This window comes from Thamnophis elegans, chromosome 1 (assembly GCF_009769535.1).
Source record: "Thamnophis elegans isolate rThaEle1 chromosome 1, rThaEle1.pri, whole genome shotgun sequence".
NCBI classification, from domain to species: domain Eukaryota; kingdom Metazoa; phylum Chordata; class Lepidosauria; order Squamata; family Colubridae; genus Thamnophis; species Thamnophis elegans.
Window position 1 is genome coordinate 165,369,913 of NC_045541.1, and position 23,556 is coordinate 165,393,468.

General features: G+C 44.4%; 1 protein-coding gene across 1 annotated transcript in view; it reads left to right on the forward strand.

Annotated features, from left to right (window-relative positions):
* NWD1 (NACHT and WD repeat domain containing 1) overlaps positions 1–19,513 on the forward strand; it is a 40,020-nt gene extending 20,507 nt beyond the window's left edge. Inside the window, exons 9-18 of the mRNA XM_032214102.1 lie at positions 112–266; positions 1,256–1,502; positions 3,028–3,155; positions 4,176–4,370; positions 5,462–5,734; positions 7,763–7,853; positions 9,770–9,924; positions 16,075–16,692; positions 18,556–18,664; positions 19,131–19,513. Of these exons, the coding sequence (XP_032069993.1) occupies positions 112–266; positions 1,256–1,502; positions 3,028–3,155; positions 4,176–4,370; positions 5,462–5,734; positions 7,763–7,853; positions 9,770–9,924; positions 16,075–16,692; positions 18,556–18,664; positions 19,131–19,411 (2,252 nt within the window). The 3' untranslated portion in view covers positions 19,412–19,513. The remainder of the gene's footprint in view (positions 1–111; positions 267–1,255; positions 1,503–3,027; positions 3,156–4,175; positions 4,371–5,461; positions 5,735–7,762; positions 7,854–9,769; positions 9,925–16,074; positions 16,693–18,555; positions 18,665–19,130) is intronic.
* The last annotated feature ends 4,043 nt before the right edge of the window (positions 19,514–23,556 follow it).

Consider the following 23,556-nt stretch of genomic DNA (forward strand, 5'->3'; position numbering starts at 1 on the left):
AGCCTCTTAGATATTGGAAGCTTATTGGATATTGGACATTGTATCTATTCATTTCAACACAAAAGCTAGCCACATCTGTTTAATTAAACCAACTGCTGTGGGATCAAATAGAGAACCCAAATCAAATAATCAAGAATTACTGCAATGCTTATGTAGCAGCATTATTGAGAAAGACCCCATATATAACAAAGGGATGCATTCTTATTTATATATCCCAGAAGGTAGGAGAGACTAATGCATTAGTCACAGATGCTGTAAATATACAGGTAAAGGATCTCAAGTTACTAGAGGTAGTAGAGCTCAGGTTACTTCCTGCACCTGTTTTCCTTTGGAAACCAAAAGGGAGGAAGGTGCTTTTTCAGGAGGCAACTGGACCTTCTTGTTTTTTTTCCTTTTCTTTTGAAGACGTTTTGCTTCTCATTCAAGGAGCTTCTTGAGCTCTGACAGGATAGTGGGGAATGGAAGGATGTATATTCCTTGCAGGCAGCTGGCCATTTGCATTTTTTTAGAGGAAGTAATGGCCCAAATCCCCTCTAAAATGATGCAAATTACCAGCTGCCTGACTGGATGGTGGGGAATGGAAGGATTTATGTATATATACATGGAACAGTATAAATCCTTCTATTCCCCACCATCCAGTCAAAGCTGAAGAAGCTTCTTGGATAGATAGATAGATAGATAGATAGATAGATAGATAGATAGATAGATAGATAGATAGATAGATAGATAGATAGATAGATAAGTTTATTTATAGGCCGCCCTTTTCCCTAAGGGGACTCAGGGCGGCTTACAACTTATGGGGAAGGGAATACACACAGAGACGTATAAAAACAATACATACTTAAAAATAGAAGCAACATTCATCATTCGGGTGGGGACGGATTATAGTCTTTAACCCCAGGCCTGACGGGATAGCCAGATCTTGAGGGCTGTGCGGAAGGTCTGGAGGGTGGTGAGGGTACGGATCTCCACGGGGAGATCGTTCCAAAGGGTCGGAGCTACTACTGAAAAGGCTCTCCTCCGCGTAGTTGCCAGTCGACACTGACTGGCGGATGGAACTTGGAGGAGGCCTAATCTGTGTGATCTAATAGGTCGCGAGGAGGTAATTGGCAGTACCCATGAGAAGCAAAATGTCTTCAAAGAAAAACAAGGAAGTCCAGTTGCCTCTTGAAAAAAAAGGACCTTTGTGACCACCACTGAGATGGGCTGGGGCTCGGCTTTTCACTAAAATCTGAATCTCTTTCTCAGCTAACAGAACGCAAACAGAAGACGGTTCCACATCTCCTATCTTTCTCCCTCTCCAGAAGTGAGCATGATCTACACGGAGATATTGGCACGGCTGTTTTCCCTCAGGCCATCCTACCCTAAGATCATTGGGAATGTGTGTGGGCAGTGCGAGAGCTGGTTTGGTGCATGGCCCCATCCTGTCCTCATCCCTCGCTCTGGATTTTTCCATCCGCCTAGAGGACCTCTGTGCAGAACGCTACCTGGATTTCCTAAAGGTAGATTAGTCCATTTGCCTAACAGATCATAATGATTATTCCTCTTTTCCCCCTTCATCTTAGAAAAATAAAGTATTATACAGCAAACTCTTTGTATGGTGGCCATATCAGGGGTGAAATGCAGCAGGTTCTGACAGGTTCTGGAGAACTGGTAGCAGAAACTTTGAGTAGTTCGGAGAACTGGCAAATAGCAATAGCAATAGCAATAGCAGTTAGACTTATATACCGCTTCATAGGGCTTTCAGCCCTCTCTAAGCGGTTTACAGAGTCAGCATATTGCCCCCAATAACAATCCGGGTCCTCATTTTACCCACCTCGGAAGGATGGAAGGCTGAGTCAACCCTGAGCCGGTGAGATTTGAACAGCCGAACTGCAGAACTGCAGTCAGCTGAAGTAGCCTGCAGTGCTGCATTTAACCACTGCGCCACCTCGGCTCTCTGCCAACTCTGGCAAGCCCCAGAGTGGGGTGGGAATGGAGATTTTGCAGTATCCTTCCCCTGCCACGCCCACCAAGGCACACCCACAGAACCATAGTTAAAAAAATGAATTTCACCACTGTGTTGCAGAAAATGACAGGTTTTGGACTTCTCAGGATACAGGAAAAGTTTATTTGGTAGCCAGGTTCAGAAAGCTAGCCCATGGCTAGCATTGCAAGTTCTGAACAACCTTCATTATCGAAGCACACATTCTTATACATTCTCAAAAGCATTGCAACACGGAAATACTTAACACATTTCTTAGTGGTTACTTTGAGGAGAAAACCTTATGAGATGGGGTCTTACTTCTCCTTTTATTTATGGAGTACGTGTCATTAACAAACTTTAATTGAACCTTGGACTTTTGACATAGATTTTGACATAGGCTTTTGACATCTTGTGGTTAGGCACTGGCTTCCTGTTTCTTTTGCAAGTTCCAACTCTGTTTATGTGGCTTTTAATATAGAAGTAAAAGGGCTCTAAGAGGCTGTCCAGCCTGACCCAGTAGGTTTCACACTTAATGTCTAAATCTCACTTTATGTCTGCTTTAACTGGGTCATATGGATGCCCACTTAAGTCCTCCAGATGCCTTGATTAGAGTGGAGAAACCTTTGAATATTAAAGTGCCATGAAATTCACTGGATGATCTTGGATCCGCCCACTTTTCATCCAATCCAAGAACTGTTATGGGAACAACACATGGAAGAAGTTATAGGAGGGAGGATTTTATCACAGAGCCAGGAAACACGCAGGGTGCTAGATTAAATCCCAGGCAGATTGAATGTCTATGGAGATTCTCAACCATCCATGTCATGGTTGTCCCAAATATCTTCAGTTCTGAAGAAACTTCTCGGATGAGAAGCAAAATGTTTTCAAGGGAAAAAACCAAGGAAGTCCAATTGCCTTTTGGAAAAGTATCTTTAGGTCACTCAGAAAGGCAGTTCACTATCTGCAGGTCACAGAAGGGACCATACATTCCTTTCCCTTCAATCAAGCCTTATCCTCCAAGTTAATTCCTCAAATTCACCCCTCTCCTTTTCTCTTTGCAGGCACTTCAGTGCTGGAATTCAACCTTGACCAAAAGTTGCTTTTGGCTGGTTCTGTGGATGGTTCTATGATCATATGGGACATGGAAGATTTTACTGTTCAACAGGTCCTAACGGGACACTCTGGTGAGGCTCCAAAAGGCCATTTTTACAGCCAACTTCCATCTTTAGTTAATCCCAGTTATGATGGTGCAGAAAGCAGATCAGGGTTATTTATGTTAACTAGCAGTAAACCCTTTGGGGATAATCTCAGTGGCTGGATTCAGTTCACACATTAGGCTAGGCTAAGATAGGTTGTGATTCAGCCTGTTGTGGGAATACAGCAACCTTTGTAGTCTTATTAGCATGTGATGTGCACCAGGTCATCAAAAGATTTATTTGTATAGGCAGGGCACAGCATGTTCCATGAATACAGGGATTTGTTTTAGAATTAAGCAAGTAGCATGAATTCGGTGGGTCTGTCCCTAGGTGGAAGGATGCCAAGAAAGGGATAAACCTCTCTTGGCTGATTCTGAATTGCCTGTATATAGAGAGTTTTCTGAAACTGAGCTATAAGTTCCATTTCAAACTACAAGGGACTGTAACAGGGGTGGGTTCCTGCCAGTTCGAACCTCTTCTATAGAAGAGGTTCTACAAATCTACAGTGCCGTTTAGAACCGGTTCCAGCTCCCTCCCCCACCCGTCTGCACATCATCAAGATGAAGAGCGAGAGGAGGAATTCTGGGAGTTGAAGTCCACAAGTCTTAAAGCTGTCAAGTTTGAACACCCCTGGTGGTTTTTTTCTAAAGAGTTAGGGGTGCAAAAGTCTTGTAACTTGACAGCATTAAGACATGCGTGTTTCAAATGCCAGAGTTTCTGAGCCAACATTTTGGTTGTTAAGCAAGAGCGTTGTTAAGTGATTTTCACATTTTACAAGTTGGCCACGCCCACCCAGTCACGTGGCTGGCAAGCCACTCCCACAAAGCAGGCCACACCTACAGAAGAGGTTCTAAAAATTTTTGAAACCCACCACTGGACTGTAAGTACAAAGACTACAAGTTCTTCGTCTCGATCTGTAGGTTGCTCTACCAGAACTGCAATCAGATTTGTGAGCATGGTGGGTGATCTTCTGAGGATCTTCCTTGCCCCATCTTTTCTGTCTTACAGCTGAGGTGAAATGTGTGAAATTATTTGGGAAAGGTTCCCGTGCTGCCTCGGTGGCCATGGATCGGACATTGCGCTTGTGGTGTCTGGATTCGGCCAAGGAGGACTTCTCTATCCACAATGTTCACCCTGGAGAGCTGAGATGCTGCCAGCTGCACATAGATGAAAAGAACCAGATCATATACTGGGCATCAGGTTTGGAGGTATGGAAACCCACCACACATGTGCAGGGGAGGGGACAGCTAAGCAACGAGGCAGGTCCAAAATGCGGGCAAGGGTCTTCACAGCAGAGGGCATTGGAGCAATGAAATAAATATATTGAGAATTTTGAAAGGCTTTCTTTGATCTTGTTGGATACTCTGGATAATCTGGAAGATTCAGGAGAATCAGGATCACAAAGAGAAGCCAAATTCAGGAGCCAAATTCTGGTTGAGCCTCTAGAAAGTTACGGGAAGAAAAAAAGGAAAGAAAGAGGGGGGAGGGAGAGGGAGGAGAAGGAGGAGGAGGAGGAGGAGGAAGAGAAGAAGAAGAACGGAAGGAAGGAAGGAAATAAAGAAATAAATAAACAAACAAACAAATAAATAAATAAATAAATCTGTGTGAGATTTTCAGGAACAAATCCACAATCTATGAATTGGCACTAACAAGGCTTCAAGAATATTATTTGGGTAATAAGAGGGAGTAGGGAAAGACTGACCCTTCAAATGGAAACAGGCACACCACTCATCATTTTTAACCATGGATTATTATATCTGGGAATGATGGGAGTTGGAGTATAAGACCCTCTGAAGAAGCATGATTTCTTTAACTTTGCTGTGTGGACAATTTTGGAGTCAACAATGCACATCTATGTATCCACCTTTTTAGTTAAAGACAGACATTAATCTTCTACCAGATTATTAGTTCAGTTAGCAGGTTTTCTGGGACTGCTGCTCAAACGTCTTGAGTTTAATGTATCTCCTTAAGTTTGGAGACAATAAAGAACAGTTTGCTCTTTATTCATATAAGAAGAGAAGAGGGTAAAATAGCAATAGCAATAGCAGTAGACTTATATACCGCTTCATAGGCCTTTCAGGCCTCTCTAAGCGGTTTACAGAGAGTCAGCATATTGCCCCCAACAATCTGGGTCCTCATTTTACCCACCTCGGAAGGATGGAAGGCTGAGTCAACCCTGAGCCGGTGAGATTTGAACCGCTGACCTGCTGATCTAGCAGTAGCCTGCAGTGCTGCATTTAACCACTGCGCCACCTTGGAAGGAAGGAGAGCTTGAATGGGTTTTTCCTCTTGCTCCTAGGTCAGCGCTTGGCATCTGGAGACAGCTGTACCCATTTTCCACATCTCCGCTGAGCCTCCAGGCCAGTGGCTCTGTGGAACTGTGTTTGTACCAAGGCTGGTGATTGTGACTGTATCTGAGAGGGGTGTCTTCAGGCTGTGGGACAGCATCAGCGGACAGCTACACTCTGAGCAGGAACTGAGAGGGCTGGGAGAAGAGACCCCAACATGCAATGTATTGCTCCATACGCTGGGCAGGATGGTGGCCGGCTTCAGCAAGGGCTCCCTCTTGATGGTGCTTGTTCTTCTGCGACATCCGTACTTGGGGAGAGGGAACATGGGTCCCCCAAGAGAGATCTTTGGATGTGGGAAGAGTGGGCTGCCACAGTGTTTTGGTTTTCTTGTAGAGGCCTTGGGGAAATCTTATTTCAGGCCTGTTGGTGTTAGGGATCCTACAGATAGTCCACAATTTACAACTATGTATTTAGTAACCATTTGAAATTACAATGGCACCCCCCCCCCAAAAAAGACTTAAACAGGCTCTTCATGTACAACCACCTCAGAATCCCCATGATTACGTGCCCAAAATTCAGACTCTTGACAACTGACATGTATCTATGATAGTTTCAGCATCCCAGGGTCATGTGATCGTCATTTGTAAACACCCCCACTCCCCAGCTAGCTTCCAACAAATAAAGTCAACTGGGGAACCAGATTCATGTCAAAGAACTCCGGGGAAAAAAAGTCTATCTCTGTCCTACAACACCTCAAGGTTTTAAGCAGCGTTATCCTAGCCCTCCTTGGAGATGGACCAGCGCTGTTGGCGGCAGTGGGGGCGGAAGAGAGAGGGGATGGTTCTGCGTGAGTGGTGGGCAAGCGTGCATGCAGCTCCATTTGCAGTGGGTGTACACCAGTGGTGGGTTTCAAAAAAATTTACCACCTCTTTTCTAGGTGTGGCCTGCTTTGTAGGAGTGGCTTGGCAGTCATGTGACTGGGTGGGAGTGGCTTGGCAGGCATGTAACTGGATGGGCATGGCCAACTTGTAAAATGTGGTGAAATTCACTTAACAACGGTCTTGCTTAGCAACCAAAATGTTGGCTCAGAAACTCTGGCATTTGAAGCACGCAAGTCTTAAAGCTCTCAAGTTACAAGACCCTTGTACCCCCAACCCTTTAGAAAAAAAGAACCCCAGGGGTGTTCAAACTTGACAGCTTTAAGGCTTGTGGACTTCGACTTCCAGAATTCTTCCTCCAGTCATGTTGGCTCAGGAACTCTGGCATTGAAGTGTGCGAGTCTTAAAGCTGTCAAATTACAAGACCCTCGCACCCCTAACCCTTTAGAAAAAAAACCCAGGGGTGTTCAAACTTGACAGCTTTAAGACTTGTGGACTTCAACTCCCAGAATTCCTCCTCTTTCACTCTTCATCTTGATGATGTGCGGACGGGCGGGGGGAGGGAGCTGGAACCGGTTCTAAACGGCATGGTAGATTTGTGGAACATCTTTTATAGAAGAGGTTAGAACTGGCAGAAATCCACCCCTGGTGTACACACTCTTGCACAATGGAGCTTTAAGTGCGCATTCGCTAGCCCACCACTCATGCAAGTGGAGCTGCATGTGTGTGTGCTTACCCACCGCTTGCACGGCCCAGTTCTGAATGGGCTACGACACTGTATCAGGCTATAGCCCAGGGATTGGGGACCCTGATTTAGCAATAGCATTTAGACTTATATACCGCTTCACAGTGCTTTACAGCCCTCTCCAAGCGGTTTACAGAGCCAGCCTATTGCCTCCAACAATCTGGCACCTCATTTACCCACCTCGGAAGGATGGAAGGCTGAGTCAATCTTGAGCCTGGTGAGATGACTGCAGGCAGCCAGCAGTCAGCAGAAATAGCTTGCAGTACTGCATTTTAACCACTGCGCCACCACAGCTCTTATTTCTTATTTCCACAATTATAACTCTTCCATGGGATCAGTAGGTACTTGACTTTCTTACTTTATCTTTACATCTGAGAAAGCTAAAATGACCAGGTTGGGAATAGATTCAAACCCTTTCTCCCTCTCCCTCTCTCCCTTTCTCTCTCCCTCCCCCTTTCTTTCTTTCTTTCTTTCTTTCTTTCTTTCTTTCTTTCTTTTTTTCTTTCCTGCCCATCTTACCATGGGGTAAATCTGGGCAGCTTATTGAGTTACACCTAAGCTAAAACATAAAAAATTTAAACCAAACACTAAAACCAAAGACACTTGGCGAGGGTGGGGTCAGACTGGGGTGGAGTTGGGATCTCTTATTACTCAAGCAACCACTTCCATCGCGCCTCTCTTGACAGATCTCGTTTGATGGGCACAGCTTACTGGAAAAGCTCCCAGAAAGGATCAGCTTTGTGGTGCTTTCAAAAGACGAATCTCTCCTGGCAACAGGTTTGTGTGAATTTCCTGCTCCCTTACCCTACATTGGTTAATAGTTTCATTTAATAGCTGTATCATATCAACAAAGTAGCTGGTGGAGGCTAATGCTGATCTTCTAATCTCTATAAGCCTAGAAGATTGGCTTTAATCACTTGACACTTGGCAAAAACTAGCAATTTTTTTTGCCAGTGGGCACATTTGGGATTTTCAGCATATGTTGTCAGAGTTGTTATTATTACTTAAATCTGTCTACTACTGAACTGTGTAGATTTCTTACAGTTTACAAAAGATAAAATGCAATTGCGGGGGGGACGGGACGTTCTTACAAAATGATTTCTATAATGGCTGGATATCATGAAATATCCATTCACCAGAAGGGCCCTTTCATGGTCTCTGTTAGGTAAGCTCCCAGTTGGGAGAGCGAGTGCATTCAGAGAAGCATTGTGAGGGTTGTGTTGGAGAACACACAAACCAGCATACAGAGACACTGCAGTTTAAATAGGCTTTTATTTTCGTGGAAATAGAGGTATCAGAGTCCATCAAACAGTCCAAGTCATACACGGTTAAGACAGTCAGTCATCAACGTCTTTCAGTTAAGGGATAATCCAAATAACATAGTCCAGTATCATATAATCAGTTCAGTACTCAACGTTTGCTAGCAGTTGCAAAACTTACAATAGCTCACGGCACTTTCTAACAGCCAGTTTCCAAAACACTCAGATCAGATCAGCCCGGCATCTAACAAAAAGAGAGCTAACAGTCATTCTGGCTCCCTCTTATGGCCGATTGAGGAAAACAGCAACCAATCACATTTTACAGTATGATTTAAAGAAACAGGTAGAGCATTGCTATATGATTTATATATTGCCAACCCAACCGTTAGATTATATTCCTAACAGCCTCTCACCATCCCAGCCCAAATGCCTTCTATATTCTAATTTGGTTAGCTTTGTCTTTGACTTTTTTTTAAAAGCAGGTTAGCACCTAAAACAGTGTTTCTCAACCTTGGCGACTTTAAGTCCCGTGGACTTCAAGTCACCAAGGTTGAGAAACACTGACCTAAAATGTACGTCTCATATTGAGACCGGGAGGCATTCTGATTAATCAAGATGGTGCTAAATGCTGGTACTTTGCCTTATGCCAGCTTCTCATTTCATTTTATAAATAAGGAGGAGGGAGGGAGGGAGGGGCGAATAAAGGAGGGCATTGGGCATAACCCTGTCATAGTCCGTTTCCAAGACGTAGCCTGTATGCACATAAAGCCCTCCCTTACACCCAAAAAATGAAAAACCACCACACTCCCCAAACAATGATTCCTGGCTATTGTCTTGGCACAGGGTTGTCAAACACAAGGCCGGTGGGCCAGATTGAACCCGCGGGGTGCTTAGATTTGGCCATGGAAACAGCCCGCAGTGCCTCTGCCAGTGAAAACGGAGCTTGTGAGGGCTATGCGTGGCCCTCCTGCGCTCTGTTTTTACTGGCAAAGAGTTGCAGGAGGCTCTCGCAGTTAAAAATGGAGCTCTGGAGCCTGTTTTTGCTGGCAGAGCACTCGGGCCGCCACAGGTGCCCCAGACATAAATGACGTTGTGGTGGCCACACCCACCCTGGCCACGCCTTCCAAGGTTAAATACAACCCTGATGCGGCCCTCAATGAATGTGGCCCTCAATGACATTCGTCTCTCGGCAGGAGAGGCAGGTTACCTATTGTCTTGGCAGGAATGTGTGCCAATGTGAATGCCAACACAATGAGCTTTTTGCCCACCAGTGCCCGGAGCAGAACCTGACATCTGAATTCATATTCCATTCTTATGTGACCTGCATCCTTGCATGCTTTTCATGATGACACCATGATGGCCGCATCGTCCTTTTAGCATCATTGCGTTTATTATGGATGACGCTATCTCATTTTGCACACTACATCGTTCCAGGTTTTGGGCCCCGTGTAAGAGTTTTCCTGGGCCGTGTGACAGGATTCCGTCAATTCTTGGCCTCAGATCTGCTGCATTCTGCTAAGGTTTGTGCAGCTGCTATTTCGGCAGACAATACCACCATTGTCACAAGTTCCCAGGACGAATGCATCTGGGTAAGAGGCATACGGTAATGTTGCAAAACAGGTGTGTTTCACATGTGACTACGGCAAGGGCATTCTACGATGGGGCAGGGGGAGGGAGAGGAAACAAGTCAAATTGGTCATTGTGTGGTTGAAGCCACAGGTGTCATGGACATGACAGATGTAAAAAGAGCTGAAGTTTCAATCGTACAGTCACAGCCGTGTTGTAGCTTAGCTTAGTTGTAGCTAAGATTAATTCAGGACTTATTAGGACAGTTTTCACAGCTCAAAAGCTATGTTACTTTTTGTCAGCAGTTAGAGTCATCCCGTTCTTCTTTTGCCCTCAATCGTTCCCAGGATTAGGCTCTTCTCCAGTGAGTCCTTCCTTCTCATTAGGTGGCCAAAGCATTTGAGTTTCATCTTCAGGATCTGGCCTTCTAAGGAGCAGTCAGGGTTGATCTCCTCTAAGACTGACCGGTTTGATCGACTTGCAGTCCAAGGGACTCACAGGAGTCTTCTCCAGCACCATATGTTATATAAATAAAAGAAAGTGGAGTGGAGTGAAATAGAAATAGGAATAGAATAGAATAGAAGCTGGAAGGGACCTTGGAGGTCTTCTGGTCCAGCCCCCTGCTCAAGCAGAAGAACCTATATCATATACACATAGACTTCAACTCCTGCATTGCCCAGCCAGTTGCTAAAGTCCACATGTCTTAAAATCGCCAAATTTGGGAAACACTGCTCTAGAGGACAGGTTGTTTATTGTCACTGTAGAAGTATTTTTTCTTTTAACCAGGAAGAACTTTTAAATAAATGTATAGGATCATGTCAGTGGTGGGTTTCAAATTTTTTTAGAACCTATTCTGTAGGTGTGGCCTGTTTTGTGGGAGTGGCTTGGTGGTCATATGACTGGGTGGGAGTGGCTTGGCAGTCATGTGACTGGGTGGGCATGGCGTAGTGGTCATGTGACTGGCTGAGCATGGCCAACTTGTAAAATGTAGCGAAACTCACTTAACAATGCTCTTGCTTAGCAACCAAAATGTTGGCTCAGAAACTCTGGCATTTGAAGCATGCAAGTTTTAAAGCTGTCAAGTTACAAGACCCTTGCACCCCTAACCCTTTAGAAAAAAAAACCAGGGATGTTCAAACTTGACACCTTTAAGACTTGTGGACTTCAACTCCCAGAATTCCTCCTCCAGTCATGTTGGCTCTGGAACTCTGGCATTGAAGTGTGCAAGTCTTAAAGCTGTCAAATTACAAGACCCTTGCACCCCTATCCCTTTAGGGAAAAAAACCCCAGGGGTGTTCAAACTTGACAGCTTTAAGACTTGTGAACTTCAACTCTCAGAATTTCTCCTTCCCTCGCTCAGCTGCTATTGCCGGGGTGCCACCAGAAAAAGCGAGGTTTTGGGAAGGACCTTCCCTCCCCCTCCAGAGAGCCCATGCCGGGAGAGAGGAAGCGGGCTGGTTTGAATGATGGCCAACGGGCAGTTTAATGGCCAGTGAGTGCCTCCTTCACTCGTTTGGGCAGGCAGAGAACAAAAGGAGGTGGTGGGGCAAGCATGGTGTGGACAGGCGGGGAAAGCGAGTGAGCAAGCAGGGACCAGGTGGGTGGGGGGAATGAGCAGAGGGGACAGGGTAAGGTAGGGAGCGTTCTGGTACGGGGCCTTTGGAAGAAGGGGTACGGGAAGGTACGCTAAATTTCACCAACCAGTATGCCCATACCGATGCATTCTGGCTGAAACCCACCCCTGGATCATGTTATCAAGTACAGCAGTGAAGTTTCATTACTTTTGGGCTAAAAAATCAGGCACTTTTCTAGCATCTGAGAGCCAAATCTTTATCTCTGGTTCTTAGCTCCTAAACCTGTTTTGCTCAATGAGCCCCACCATGCGATGAAATTGTCTCCTTCCTTAGTATGCTACTTCTTCTTCTACCTAGGTCTGGTGTCTAGCCAAACAGGGTTTGCTGATTGATGTTTTGACCGATACAGGGATGCCTTCTACACACCTGGCTCTCTGGGATGTTACCCTAGTGTCGGCCTCTTGCCACGCATCTCATCTCAGAGTCTGGGACCTTAGCTGTGATCGCAAGCACAAACTACTCCCACCTTGTATGGCAAGCAAGAGCTGCATCAGGCTTTCCCACAATGCCAAATACATTTATTTCCCGCAAGCTTATTATAGCTCAAGCGTTGTCATTTGGGATACGGAGGCAGGTAAGTGATACCCCTGCCAAAAAGTTTAGCAGAGAAACGTTGGGTCAAATGCTCCGGAACAGAAGGAGGGAAAGTTTGGGGATATTTGGAGTTTGGAGACCATGTCAAGGACATTCTGGCAAAATAACTATAATAGAGAGTCTTGCCATTCACAAAGTGACTTAACAGAAAGTAGATTGATTAGATTATATCTCCGAGGACTGTGGTTTTCCCCTTCCACTGTTGGCAATGTCATAGTTTAAATTGATGGGATATATGGAGCACACCCACCTACCAGACTGAGGCCAGGTGGGCAGAGACAACTGTAGATAGCCCTGTAACCAGTGGTGGGATACAAACATTTTTACTACCGGTTCTGTGGGCGTGGCTTGATGGGCATGGCTTGGTCTCCATTCCCTCCCCACTCCAGGAGAAGGATAATGCAAAATCCCCATTTCCTCCTGATCAGCTGGGACTCAGGAGGCAGAGAATAGGTGAGGGTGGGGCCAGTCAGAGGTGGTATTTACCAGTTTTCCGAACTACTCAAAATTTCCACTACCGGTTCTCCAGAACTGGTCAGAACCTGCTGAATACCTGTAACTGTAGTTATGGCCCACTAGTGGGTTCCTACAAGTTCGGATTGGTTCAGCTGAACTGGTAGTGGTTTGGCAGCCTGGGTCACTGGAACCAGCAGCAACCCAGACCTGCCACGCCCCCAAACCAGTTTTCCGGGCTGCGCCATAGGTGCCACCATCTTGTTTTTTGCTTCGGCACATGCGCAGAACCATTTTATTGCTCTGCGCATGCGGCACATCCACAAGCGAACACGCGGTTGTGACTGCCGGAACCAATCCCTGATATGGCCCCTCTGTTAGCAATAGCAATATGACCTATGTAATGCTTGATGGTGCTTCACAGCCCTCTCTAAGAGTTTAGCATAATGCCCCCAACAATCTGGGTCCTCATTTTATCAACCTTGGATGCAGGGGTGGGTTTCTCGCCCCATTCCAACCGGTTCGGTTGGAACGGGGCCGGCGGCGTCCTCGTGCACGCGCACGGTGCACGCATGCGTACTAGCGTCTGCGTGACGCTCCAGCTGCTCCTGGAGGATCGCGCAGGCGCTGTATGCGTCCTGCGCCTGCGTGGAAGCGCAGAACTCGTCAAAACCGGGTAAGGACCGCAGGCGGGCGGGCGCACCCTTCGCCGTTCCCGGAAGTTACTTACTTCCGGGTTCGCCGACCAACCGGTTCGCAGGGACCGCCGCGAACCGGTTGAAACCCACCCCTGCTTGGATGGATGGAAGGCTGAGTCAACTTTGAGCTGGTCAGGACTGAACTCCTGGCCATGAGCAGAATTAGCCTGCAATACTGCATTCTAAGCACTGTGCCACTATGGCTCTGAGAGCCATACCTCCTGTCTTCCATAGATAATAGTTCACCAGAGGGTTTTTTCTTTCTTTCTGAGAATGCTATGCTGCCTATACAAGGCTCAGAAACATTATTGGAGGTAAAACTGATGGGGAGACTGCAACTTTTCTTTCTATCCATCCATTTATTTAAAATTTAGGAATACTATAGGACTTGGGAGGGTGGAGTACAGCCTGGCATTCGAAAAGGGAGAGTGGAAACTAAGAAAAGGAGGAAGGGGCCATAACTGTTCCTACTCTGCCACAGATGTGGCTTAATTTTATTTATTCATTATACTATTTATTCATTTGTACAGTTTATCCACTCCTTCCTTGCTCGTGAATTTTCTGGAGTGTATGGATTTTAAAGTATCCCTAAGAATAAAAGTGTATTTGAAAACATCAGTAATTAAAAACAACAATATCCCAATATTGAACAATGAGAAAAATTTGCACATCTAGGTACACATACGTGCACACACGTGCATGCTTTTCTCTCCCGTCCTCCATATTCCTGTGGAATACATTTGAAGCATGAGGTTTTCCCCCTCTATTTGTGATTTGTTCCATGAGGACGTAAAAACTTTGCTTAGGGCAATCTAATCACCCATTTTGCCCTGAGACTAACTAGCTATCAGAAAACTGTTCATTCAGGCAATGCAGTTGTACTGCCTGCTTTGTGTTTCCCAGAAAATGATATTGAGATAATATCTGGTCTCCAATTTAGAGATAGAAATGTTTAGCAGAATTATACTCAGCTATGAGAGTCTTCTTCACAGACTTTTAAAGTCCCCTTTGAAGTCACCCAAACTGGCAGCCATTCCAAAATTGAATGTTGTTCGGGTGAAGCGGTATTTTTAGGCCACCATTCCTCTTCCATCCTGAATGCCAGCTCATCTGGCTTGCTTTGTATCTAGGAGATAATGGAATATACCCGTATTTTTTGGAGTATAAGACACACCAGAGTATAAGACGCACCAAGATTTTGAAGAGGCAATTTAAATTTTTTTTTTTTGCAATCTATAGACCTCCCAAAAACGGGCCCATTTTTTGTCCAAAGAAAGGGCATAAATAGCCTTTAGGAGGCTTATAGAGTGCTTCTGGGGGCTGGGAGTCCATTTTTGGCTCATTTTTGCCCTCCCCAGCAGCACTCTGGAAGTTTCCTAAAGGCTATGCACAGCCATTTTTGCAAAGTGGACGGGGTTTTGGAAGGCCAAAACGCTGTATTTAGTATATAAGACGTACCCAGATTTTCTCACTTTTTTGTGGTTCAAAAGTTTTATTTCTTTTAAAACAAACATTTCATCATTCCTCAATCAGTAAAACATCGAAGTACAATTTTTTTGTATGCCCCTCCCTCCCTCCCTCCAACCCCCCAACCCCCCTCCTCCTTCCCCCCCCCCTGACTTCCCAGAACCCGTACACGGTATGGATTTTTAACAAACACAGTCTAAAATCTATTGAGAAAAAAGAAACAAAGAGATTAATGACATTCTACATTGACCTTAGCTTCTTCTTGCTGAACTAACTTTAAACAATTGAAATCATTTCTGATCTTAAGCATAGGCTAACTGGAATTTCTTGGTCCCGTATTTATTTTGTATATAGTCAATCCATTTTTTCCAGTCTCGTTTATATCTCTCATTTGAATGATCTTTAAGATATGCCGATATTTTAGCCATCTCGGCTAAATTTGTGACTTTCAATGTCCATTCTTGAGTTGTAGGCAAGTCTTCCTTCTTCCAATATTGCGCCACCAACAGTCTTGCTGCCGTTATTAGGTGCAGAATCAAGTTAGTCTCTACCACTGTAAAGTCAGTACATATACCTAGTAAAAATAACTGGGGGGTAAACTTTATCCTTCTTTTAAAGATATTTTGCATAATCCACCATATTTTTATCCAGAATGCCTTAACCTTTTGGCAGGTCCACCATATATGATAATATGTAGCATCGAGAGAACCACACCTCCAACATTTAGGCTGTACTCAGATTTTCTCACTCTTTTTTGAGGGAAAAAGGTGCATCTTCTACTCCGAAAAATACGGTACTTGATTGTTGGAGAATGCAGCAGTTGGATATCAATTCCAGTAGCCCAGTATAGCTGGTCCTCTATTTCTTTAGTGACCATTCAAAGTTAGAACAGCAGTGGGGGAAAAATGACTTACAACAGGTCTTCACACTTATGCAGATAGTCCTCAACTTGCAACCATTTGTTTAGTGACTATTTGAAGTTACAATGGCACTGAAAAAAGTGACTTACGACTGGCTATCATACTTACGACCATTGCAGCATTCCTCATGGTCAAGAGATCAAAATTTGGGTGTTTGGCAAGTGGCCTACATATTTACAAGAGTCATGGAGTCATATGATTGCCATTTGGCATCTTCCCAATTGGCTTCTGACAAGTAAAGTCAACAGGGGAAGCTGGATTCTCCTAATGACGGCATGATTCACTTAACAACTGCAGTGGTTTTTCTTAACAACCATGGCAAAAATAGGTTGTAAAATTGGGCACAGCTCACTTAAACCACCACCTGGCTTAGCAATAGAAATTCCAGTTCCAACTGTGGTCGTAAGTCGAGAAGTACCCTCAACGGGAGGAATCGGCCAGTGTTTATTGACATTTGTCTCCCACCAGAAAAGGAGCATGATAAATTGGATGCATCAGCTCCAGTCCAGTGTCTGGAAGTGGCTGAGCAGAAGAATCTTCTCTTTGTGGGGCTGGTTTCTGGAACAGTGCTAGTGTTTCCCTTGGATTCCAGGCAAGACATTGGTTGCATCCCTCCAGCAGAGAACCAAAAACCTATTTGCAGCTTGGCACTAACTCAGAATGAAAATCAGCTGGCAGTTGCTTGTGATGACCTTGTGCAGGTTCTAGATCTGCATCAGGAAGAAATGGGTCTCTTGATTGACCGGCCAGCTTACACCTTTTATACACAGATCCCTAATGCAACCATTTCTAACATGGCTCTTCTATCTGGGTACCGGGTGCTCTATGGAATGACTAATGGGCAGCTCTTCATGTACTACTGCTTGGAGGCCCATGTGTTCCCACTAGAAGCTCATGGGAACTCCATCACCTGCCTGACGACCAGCCATAGAGAGAAATGGCTGCTGAGTGGCTCAGAAGATTCACTGCTGTATCTCTGGGATGTTCAGCTCCGCTCCTGGGAGCACCAGATGTTTTTCCAGAAGGTAGGATTTCTGCTCTTGCACTCTAGGGAAGAAATGTCCTTCTGGGTTCAGTTCCAAGTAGGGAGAAAGACACTGGAAACATGGAGGCTGCGTGGAAAGATGGTTTAATGGTGGACAGGACCACATGGCTTGAGATCCTGGGGGGAAAGGTGATCACATGCTTCCAGATGTTGGGCGAAGAAGAAAAAAGAGAAAGAAGAGCTGAAAGTTCCTGGCTTTATACTCTCTCTTCGGCCCCACCTCCCTGTTTCCTGTTCCTGTATAAGAAATATATTCTGATTGGTTGTCCCATGGAGCCATGCAGTGGCAACTCTTTAGGTTGTGCTTTGAGTCCAAGTTTGGTTGAGCATTGCTTCTTCCCAGGTGCCCTGTAGTGAGAGGGATAAAGGGCTAATACTATCCTGCCTTAATCCCATCACCCTAGAGCTGAAGGGAGGGATCTTTGTTATGTAGAATAGGTTGGCCCAGGCTTTTTAAATGGCCCATTATCAAAGGTGGGGGCTCTTAAGAGTTAGTCTGTTTCCCCATTTCTTATCCATGGAAATATAACATTCTGCCTTTTCAATATTTCCCAGGATATTTCATTTTTCTAGCAGAGGGGTGGGGGCTAACTTCCTACAGCACAAAGTTGATATGTCCAGTTAGAATGTAGAACCGGCGTTAGAGTAGAGATGGAAGGTGATCTTGAGGGAACAGAGGAGCATTAACATCAGAAGACTTCAGAACAGCTGCCGTGATGGGGAATTAAAACATTAACATTTCCTCAAATAGCAATCTCAGTACATGAAGCTTCTTGCATTAATTGGCAGCCCTTAGAGGAACTTGAAAAAGCTAAACAGACTCAGATCTAGTTAATACTTGCATGTGAGAGTGCCAGGAAATGCCTGAGATAGGAATATTTAAAAAATAGAACCTCTAGAACAGGGGTGCCACTCGATTTCATTGAGGGCCGCATCAGGTTGTATGACCTTGGGAGGGAGGGGTGGCTGGGTGGCGTGGCCAGCTCAATGTCACTCGTGTCAGGGGGGCTCAAGTGCTCTGCCAGAGAAAATAGGCTCCCGAGCCCCATTTTCAGCTGTGACAGCTTCAGGCAACCCTCTGCCAGCGAAAATGGAGCTCACGAGGGCTCGCAAGCTCAGTTTTCGCTGGCAGAGGTACCTTGGGCCAGTCCATTGTTTCCAGAGCAGCCCCGCAGGCCAGATCTAAGAACTCCCATGGGCTAAATCCGGGCCCGGGCCTTGAGTTTGACACCCCTGCTCTAAAAGAAGAAAATTATAACTCTTCTCTGTACTATGCCAAGAAAGCAATTTTGTATCTGTTTTGTTACAAGAAATTAAATGTGATTGAGGGAGAGTTTATTATTACATTGATGGGTGCCCTCTTTATTTAGATATATTCTCCTTCCAGTTATTCATAATTTTCATTCTAGAGATATTAGCTTCCAGAAAAGAGGCAGGTTAGCTATGGCTATAGTTTGCTTGTGTGGTCCATGGAGAGGGCATTCCTTGAGTGGAAGTGGAAGGACTTGGACAGAATCCACTTTAAAGGCAGACTACTGGGATACTTGGATAGACAGATACCCAGCTTTCAAGCAATTAAGGGTTTTAGCAATAGATAATCGCTCAAATCTGACTGCATCGAAGAGATTCTAGAAAAATGCAATTTCCTTCTGTACGCCATCACTCCAACAGTATCTTTTATGTTAATCTTCAGAGACTCACCTCAGCAAGAGTATTTTTCTACTGTTTGACCTCCTACTGATCTGTTTCTTGCATGTTGTTTTCCTGCTTGTTTTCCAGTTGAATTGAATTACTTTTCCAAAACATTGTTTATTTGTTTGTTTGTTCCTTCCTTCCTTCTCAGGAAGATTCCTTTTCCCGTGGCATTTTCTGTGCATGTTTTTCAAAGGATGACCGGTACCTGTTCATCAGCAATTTGGATCAGTGTGTTACAGTGTGGGATGTCTCCCAAGGTAAGCAATTTGATATTTTTAAGAATCTGCATTTTTGAATACTGTTACCTTATGAGGTAGAGATCTCAAAAGCTTGTCATCAAGTTGGGGGAATAAACAAAGGTGCTTTCCCTTCTTTCAGATGTGTGGTAGGATCAGTGGTGGGTTGCTCCCGGTTTGGCCCGGTTCAGCCAAATCGGTAGAAGCGGCAGCGGGAGGTCCCGCCCCCCCGCCCGGACACAACTTTTGTGCAAGTGTTGTGCGCACGCTCAAACCAGTAGTAAAAATATTTGCAACCCACCACTGGGTAGGATGTTGAAGCAGGTGTGGGGTGAGGAGGGGGTAAAGAATCCAAGATAGGAGCTCCAACTGTGTAGTTGAAGCTGCTATGTCAATCCCTCCTGTTGACACCCTGTGGGGTGGAAAACATGTCTGAATGTAATTTGAGTTCCTTGGCCTGACATTGGCGTGTTCCCATTTTCCACAGGAGTCCTCTTAGCAGTTCAGTTTGTGCATGCAAAAATTACCAGGATGGTGTCAACAGCTGAAGGCTTTGTTGCAACAACACAACTTGGCTACCTCATGCGGGAGAGATTCCGCTGCCCGCAAACCATCAACTTTTGCCATGATATGCTCAGCAGTGTTAAAGCAACGTACACAGTGAAATCTCGGCTAAAAGAGAGCCAGGATCCAGGAGAGATTCGGGGCAATCTAAGGAACGCACAGAGGTGTACCAACAAGTTATCACAAATTTGTAGGATTGTGTGAATTGTCTACAAAGAGTGACAAAGAGTCGAATATCTACCTTGTCATCCACAAGTGAACTTCACTTGGCTGTTTCCTCACTTCCTTAGAATATATTTGTTTATTATTCTGCCTTTACTATTGTTTATAAGTAACTCAAGGCAGCAAACATACTTTATACTCTTCCCTCCTCCTATTTCCCCCCGCAACAACCCTGTAAGGTGGATTGAGCTGAGAGAGAGAGTGACTGGCTCAAAGTCACCCAGCCCATTTTCATGCCTAAGGTAGGTAGAACTCATGGTCTGGTTCCTAGGCCAGCCCCTTAACCCCTAGAAGAAATTGCCTCTTCTTATTTCCTTATTATCACTGAATCTTGAGTTCTGGAAAAGAATGACTACCTAATGTAGGAGACAGCAATCTTTTAGCGGTGGAAGGCTGCACTTAACATTTGGGGAAGCTTATATAATGCAAAGTGATAGGCTATTTCTTCTTATTTTTCCTGTTGGGATGTGAAAGTATCGTATGAGTTTAATAGAAGAATAAGGACATCCCCCCTGGGGAGGGCGGTGGATTATGAAAATGTCAGAATTCTCAGAAATGCCAAAACTGATTTGTTTGGTGTGAGAAAAAAACAACAAAAACTTTTTTGAAAGACCGGAAACCTTATATGGGTTTTTTGCTGAAAGAAGAAATAAATGGCCTAATGATTTAGATGTCAAGATTAAAAAAGATTTGAATTAAAAGGAGGACTTATAAAATATCTAAAATTGAGGAGGGCAATAAGATTGTAACTATCTATTGAAGGTTAGAAGTCATTTATATATCTTTTGAGGGGGGGGGTTGAACTTTTTTGTTTGTGTCTTTTTATTCTATGGGGAAAATCATAATGTAAATAAGTATGAGTGTATAGGATTTGTTTTTTCTTAGCAGGCCTATTTTAAGCTTTCATTACAAATATTTTGGGCTCCTTACCTCAAAACAGCAGGAAACAGGCCTACTGGTTTTCAGCAATGATAGGGTGACATCCCAGGTGCTGCAGGAAAGTTGAGGACTTGCTCAACTCTCTATTGACTCTCTATTCCAGACTACCTAACTCCATCCATGTTGGATATTCATGATCAGCTCTGACCATTCTTTTCTTAAGGCAGGTAGCTGAATGTTTGAAGATTCATCATCAGGATTGTATGTGTGCAAAATTATTTCATAATCACGGGATTTTTTTTAAATGAATGACATCTTCTAATTAAGGGAAATGATGCAGTTCAAGAACAATTTGCAAAGGAAAATGTTGCAGAATTCAAAATGGGTTTAAAATGCGTATGTGTTTGTAAATAAATCAAATATTACAAAACGACTGTGTATTCCCTATTCTTTTTTTTTTTTTTTTTTTTTTTTTTTTTTTTTACAAAGGAACATAAAATCCTATCTCAGATATTGGCTAAATTGTAAAACTGTATTAGTCCTAGAGCAGGGGTCAGCAACCTGTGGTTCTGGAGCTGCATGTGGCTCTTTCATCCCTCTACTGTGGCTCCCTGTCACTGGTTGGCACCACAGTTTTGAGAGGAACTTCCGGGGGAGGGGGGGAAGCATAGTGCGCCAGGAGAAGACTCTATGGCAAGGGGTGGGTTTTCCAGCCAGCTCCACAATTGATAGGGCTTTCAGTTACGACAGGTAGAGGAAAAAGGATGCCACACTAGGAAAATACTCTATGGTGGAGGAACAGAACTTCCGGTCAGCTCAAGAATTGAACAGGGGGCTTCCACTTAGGACCTTTGTGGCTCCCGGTGTTTTCTTTTCTGTGGAAAACGGGTCCAAATGGCTCTTTGAATGTTTAAGGTTGCTGACCCCTGTCCTAGACTTACAATCACAATTGTCACCAGAATTTCCATTGCTAAACAAGACAACTGCTAAGTGAGTATCCCAAGGATGAGGGAATAAATGGGGAACTCATCAAATTTGCAGATGACACCAAGCTGGCAGGAATAGACAACACTCCAGAAGATAGGCTTAAGATACAGAAGGATCTTGACAAACTTGAACATTGGGCACTATCTAATAAAATGAAATTCAATGGTGAAAAGAGTAAGGTTCTACATTTAGGCAACAAAAACGAAATGCACAGGTATAGTATAGGTGGTACCTTTCTCAATAGTAGTAACTGTGAGAGGGATCTTGGAGTTCTAGTGGACAACCATTTAAATATGAGCCAGCAGTGTGCAGAAGATGCCAAAAAAGCCAACACAGTTCTAGGCTACATAAATAGAGGGATAGAATCAAGATCACGTGAAATGTTAATACCACTTTATGATGCCTTGGTAAGGCCACACTTGGAATACTGCATTCAGTTTTGGTCACCACAATGTAGAAAAGATGTGGAGACTCTAGAAAGAGTGCAGAGAAGAGCAGCAAAGATGATTAGGGGACTGGAGACTAAAACATATGAAGAACGGTTTCAGGAACTGGGTATGTCTAGTTTAAGAGAAAGAAGGACAAGGGGAGACATGATAGCAGTGTTCCAATATCTTAGGGGCTGCCACAAAGAAGAGGGAGTCAAACTATTCTCCAAGGCACCTGAGGGTAGAACAAGAAGCAATGGGTGGAAACTAATCAAGGAGAGAAGCAACTTAGAACTGAGGAGAAATTTCCCGACAGTTAGAACAATTAATCATTGGAACAGGTTGCCTCCAGAAATTGTGAATGCCCCAACACTGAAAGTCTTTAAGATGTTGGATAGCCATCTGTCTGAAACGGTATAGGGTTTCCTGCCTAGGCAGGGGGTTGGACTAGAAGACCTCCAAGATCCCTTCCAACTCTGCTATTGTATTATTGTATTAGTTGTGTCATGGGATCATCAACTGCAATCTTTGCAGCCCACATCTGACAAGCAAAGTCGATGGGGTGATGAAAGAAATGTCCTTCTGGGTTCGGCTCCAAGTGGGGAAAAAGACACTGGAGACATGGAGGCTGCTTGGAAAGATGGTTGATTGTGTGACAGGGCCACATGGCTTGAGCCCTGAACAGAAAAGGTGTTCACATGCTTCAATGTTGGTGGAGAAGAAGAGAAGGGCTGAAGGAGGGGAGAGGCTTGCTAGGCTTTTTATAACCTGTTTAGTCCCACCTCTCCGTTTCCTGTTCCTGTGTAAGAAATGTATTCTGATTGGTTGTCAGACTCCCATGGGGCCATGCAGGGGCTACTCTCTAGGCTGTGTTTTGAATCCAGGTATGGATGAGTTCTCAGATGCCATGTGGTCAGTTGAGTAAAGGGCCAATATTATCATGCTTTCCTGTAGCTGCTGGTGAAGTCTTTATTATGTAAAGTAGACTAGCTTGGCCGTCTTAATGGCCCATTAACAATGAGGATGGGCAGAAGCTACAGGCAGCTATTCTGTCTTTTAAAACATGTTTCTTTCTTTTCATATCCTGAGGAATATTCTGCTTTTTCAATATTTCCTAGGATATTTCATTTTTCTGGGAGAGGGCTGGATGATAACTTCCCACAGGGGGAAGCTGCATTTGCTTAACAACTATGTATTTTACTAAACAACTGCAGTGATTCACTTAATAGCAACAGGAAAAAAGTTTATAAGATTGGCTGCAAGTCATTTAGCAACTGCCTTGCTTAGCAATGGAAATGCTGGTTGTGGTCATATATTGAGGACTACATGTAAAAGCTCTGAAATATCCTGTCCAAACCTTGATATACTTTCCAATTTCTTCCTAAATCTATCCCTTACACTCTGGATACTTTTGGTAGGGATGGGAAGAGCTGCGTGTGATGAAGTGAACAATCTGTAGCAGTGGTGCGATTCAATTTTTTTTTTTACTACCAGTTCTGTGGGTGTAGCCTGGTGGGCATGGCTTGGTGGGCATGGCAGGGGAAAGATACTGCAAAATCCCCATTTCCTCCCAATCAGCTGGGACTCGGGAGGCAGAGAATAGATGCGGGCAGGGCCAGCAAGAGATGGTATTTACCAGTTCTCTGAACTACTCAAAATTTCCACTACTGATTCTCCAGAACTGGTCAGAACCTGATAAATACCACCTCTGATCTGTAGGTTTCTCTTCTAGATTAGAGGCCCTGCATTTCAAGCTACAGCCTTTAAATCTGGCAGACTTCAACTCCCAGAAAGCAAAGCTGGCTGGGGAATTCAGGGAGTTGAAGTCCTCCA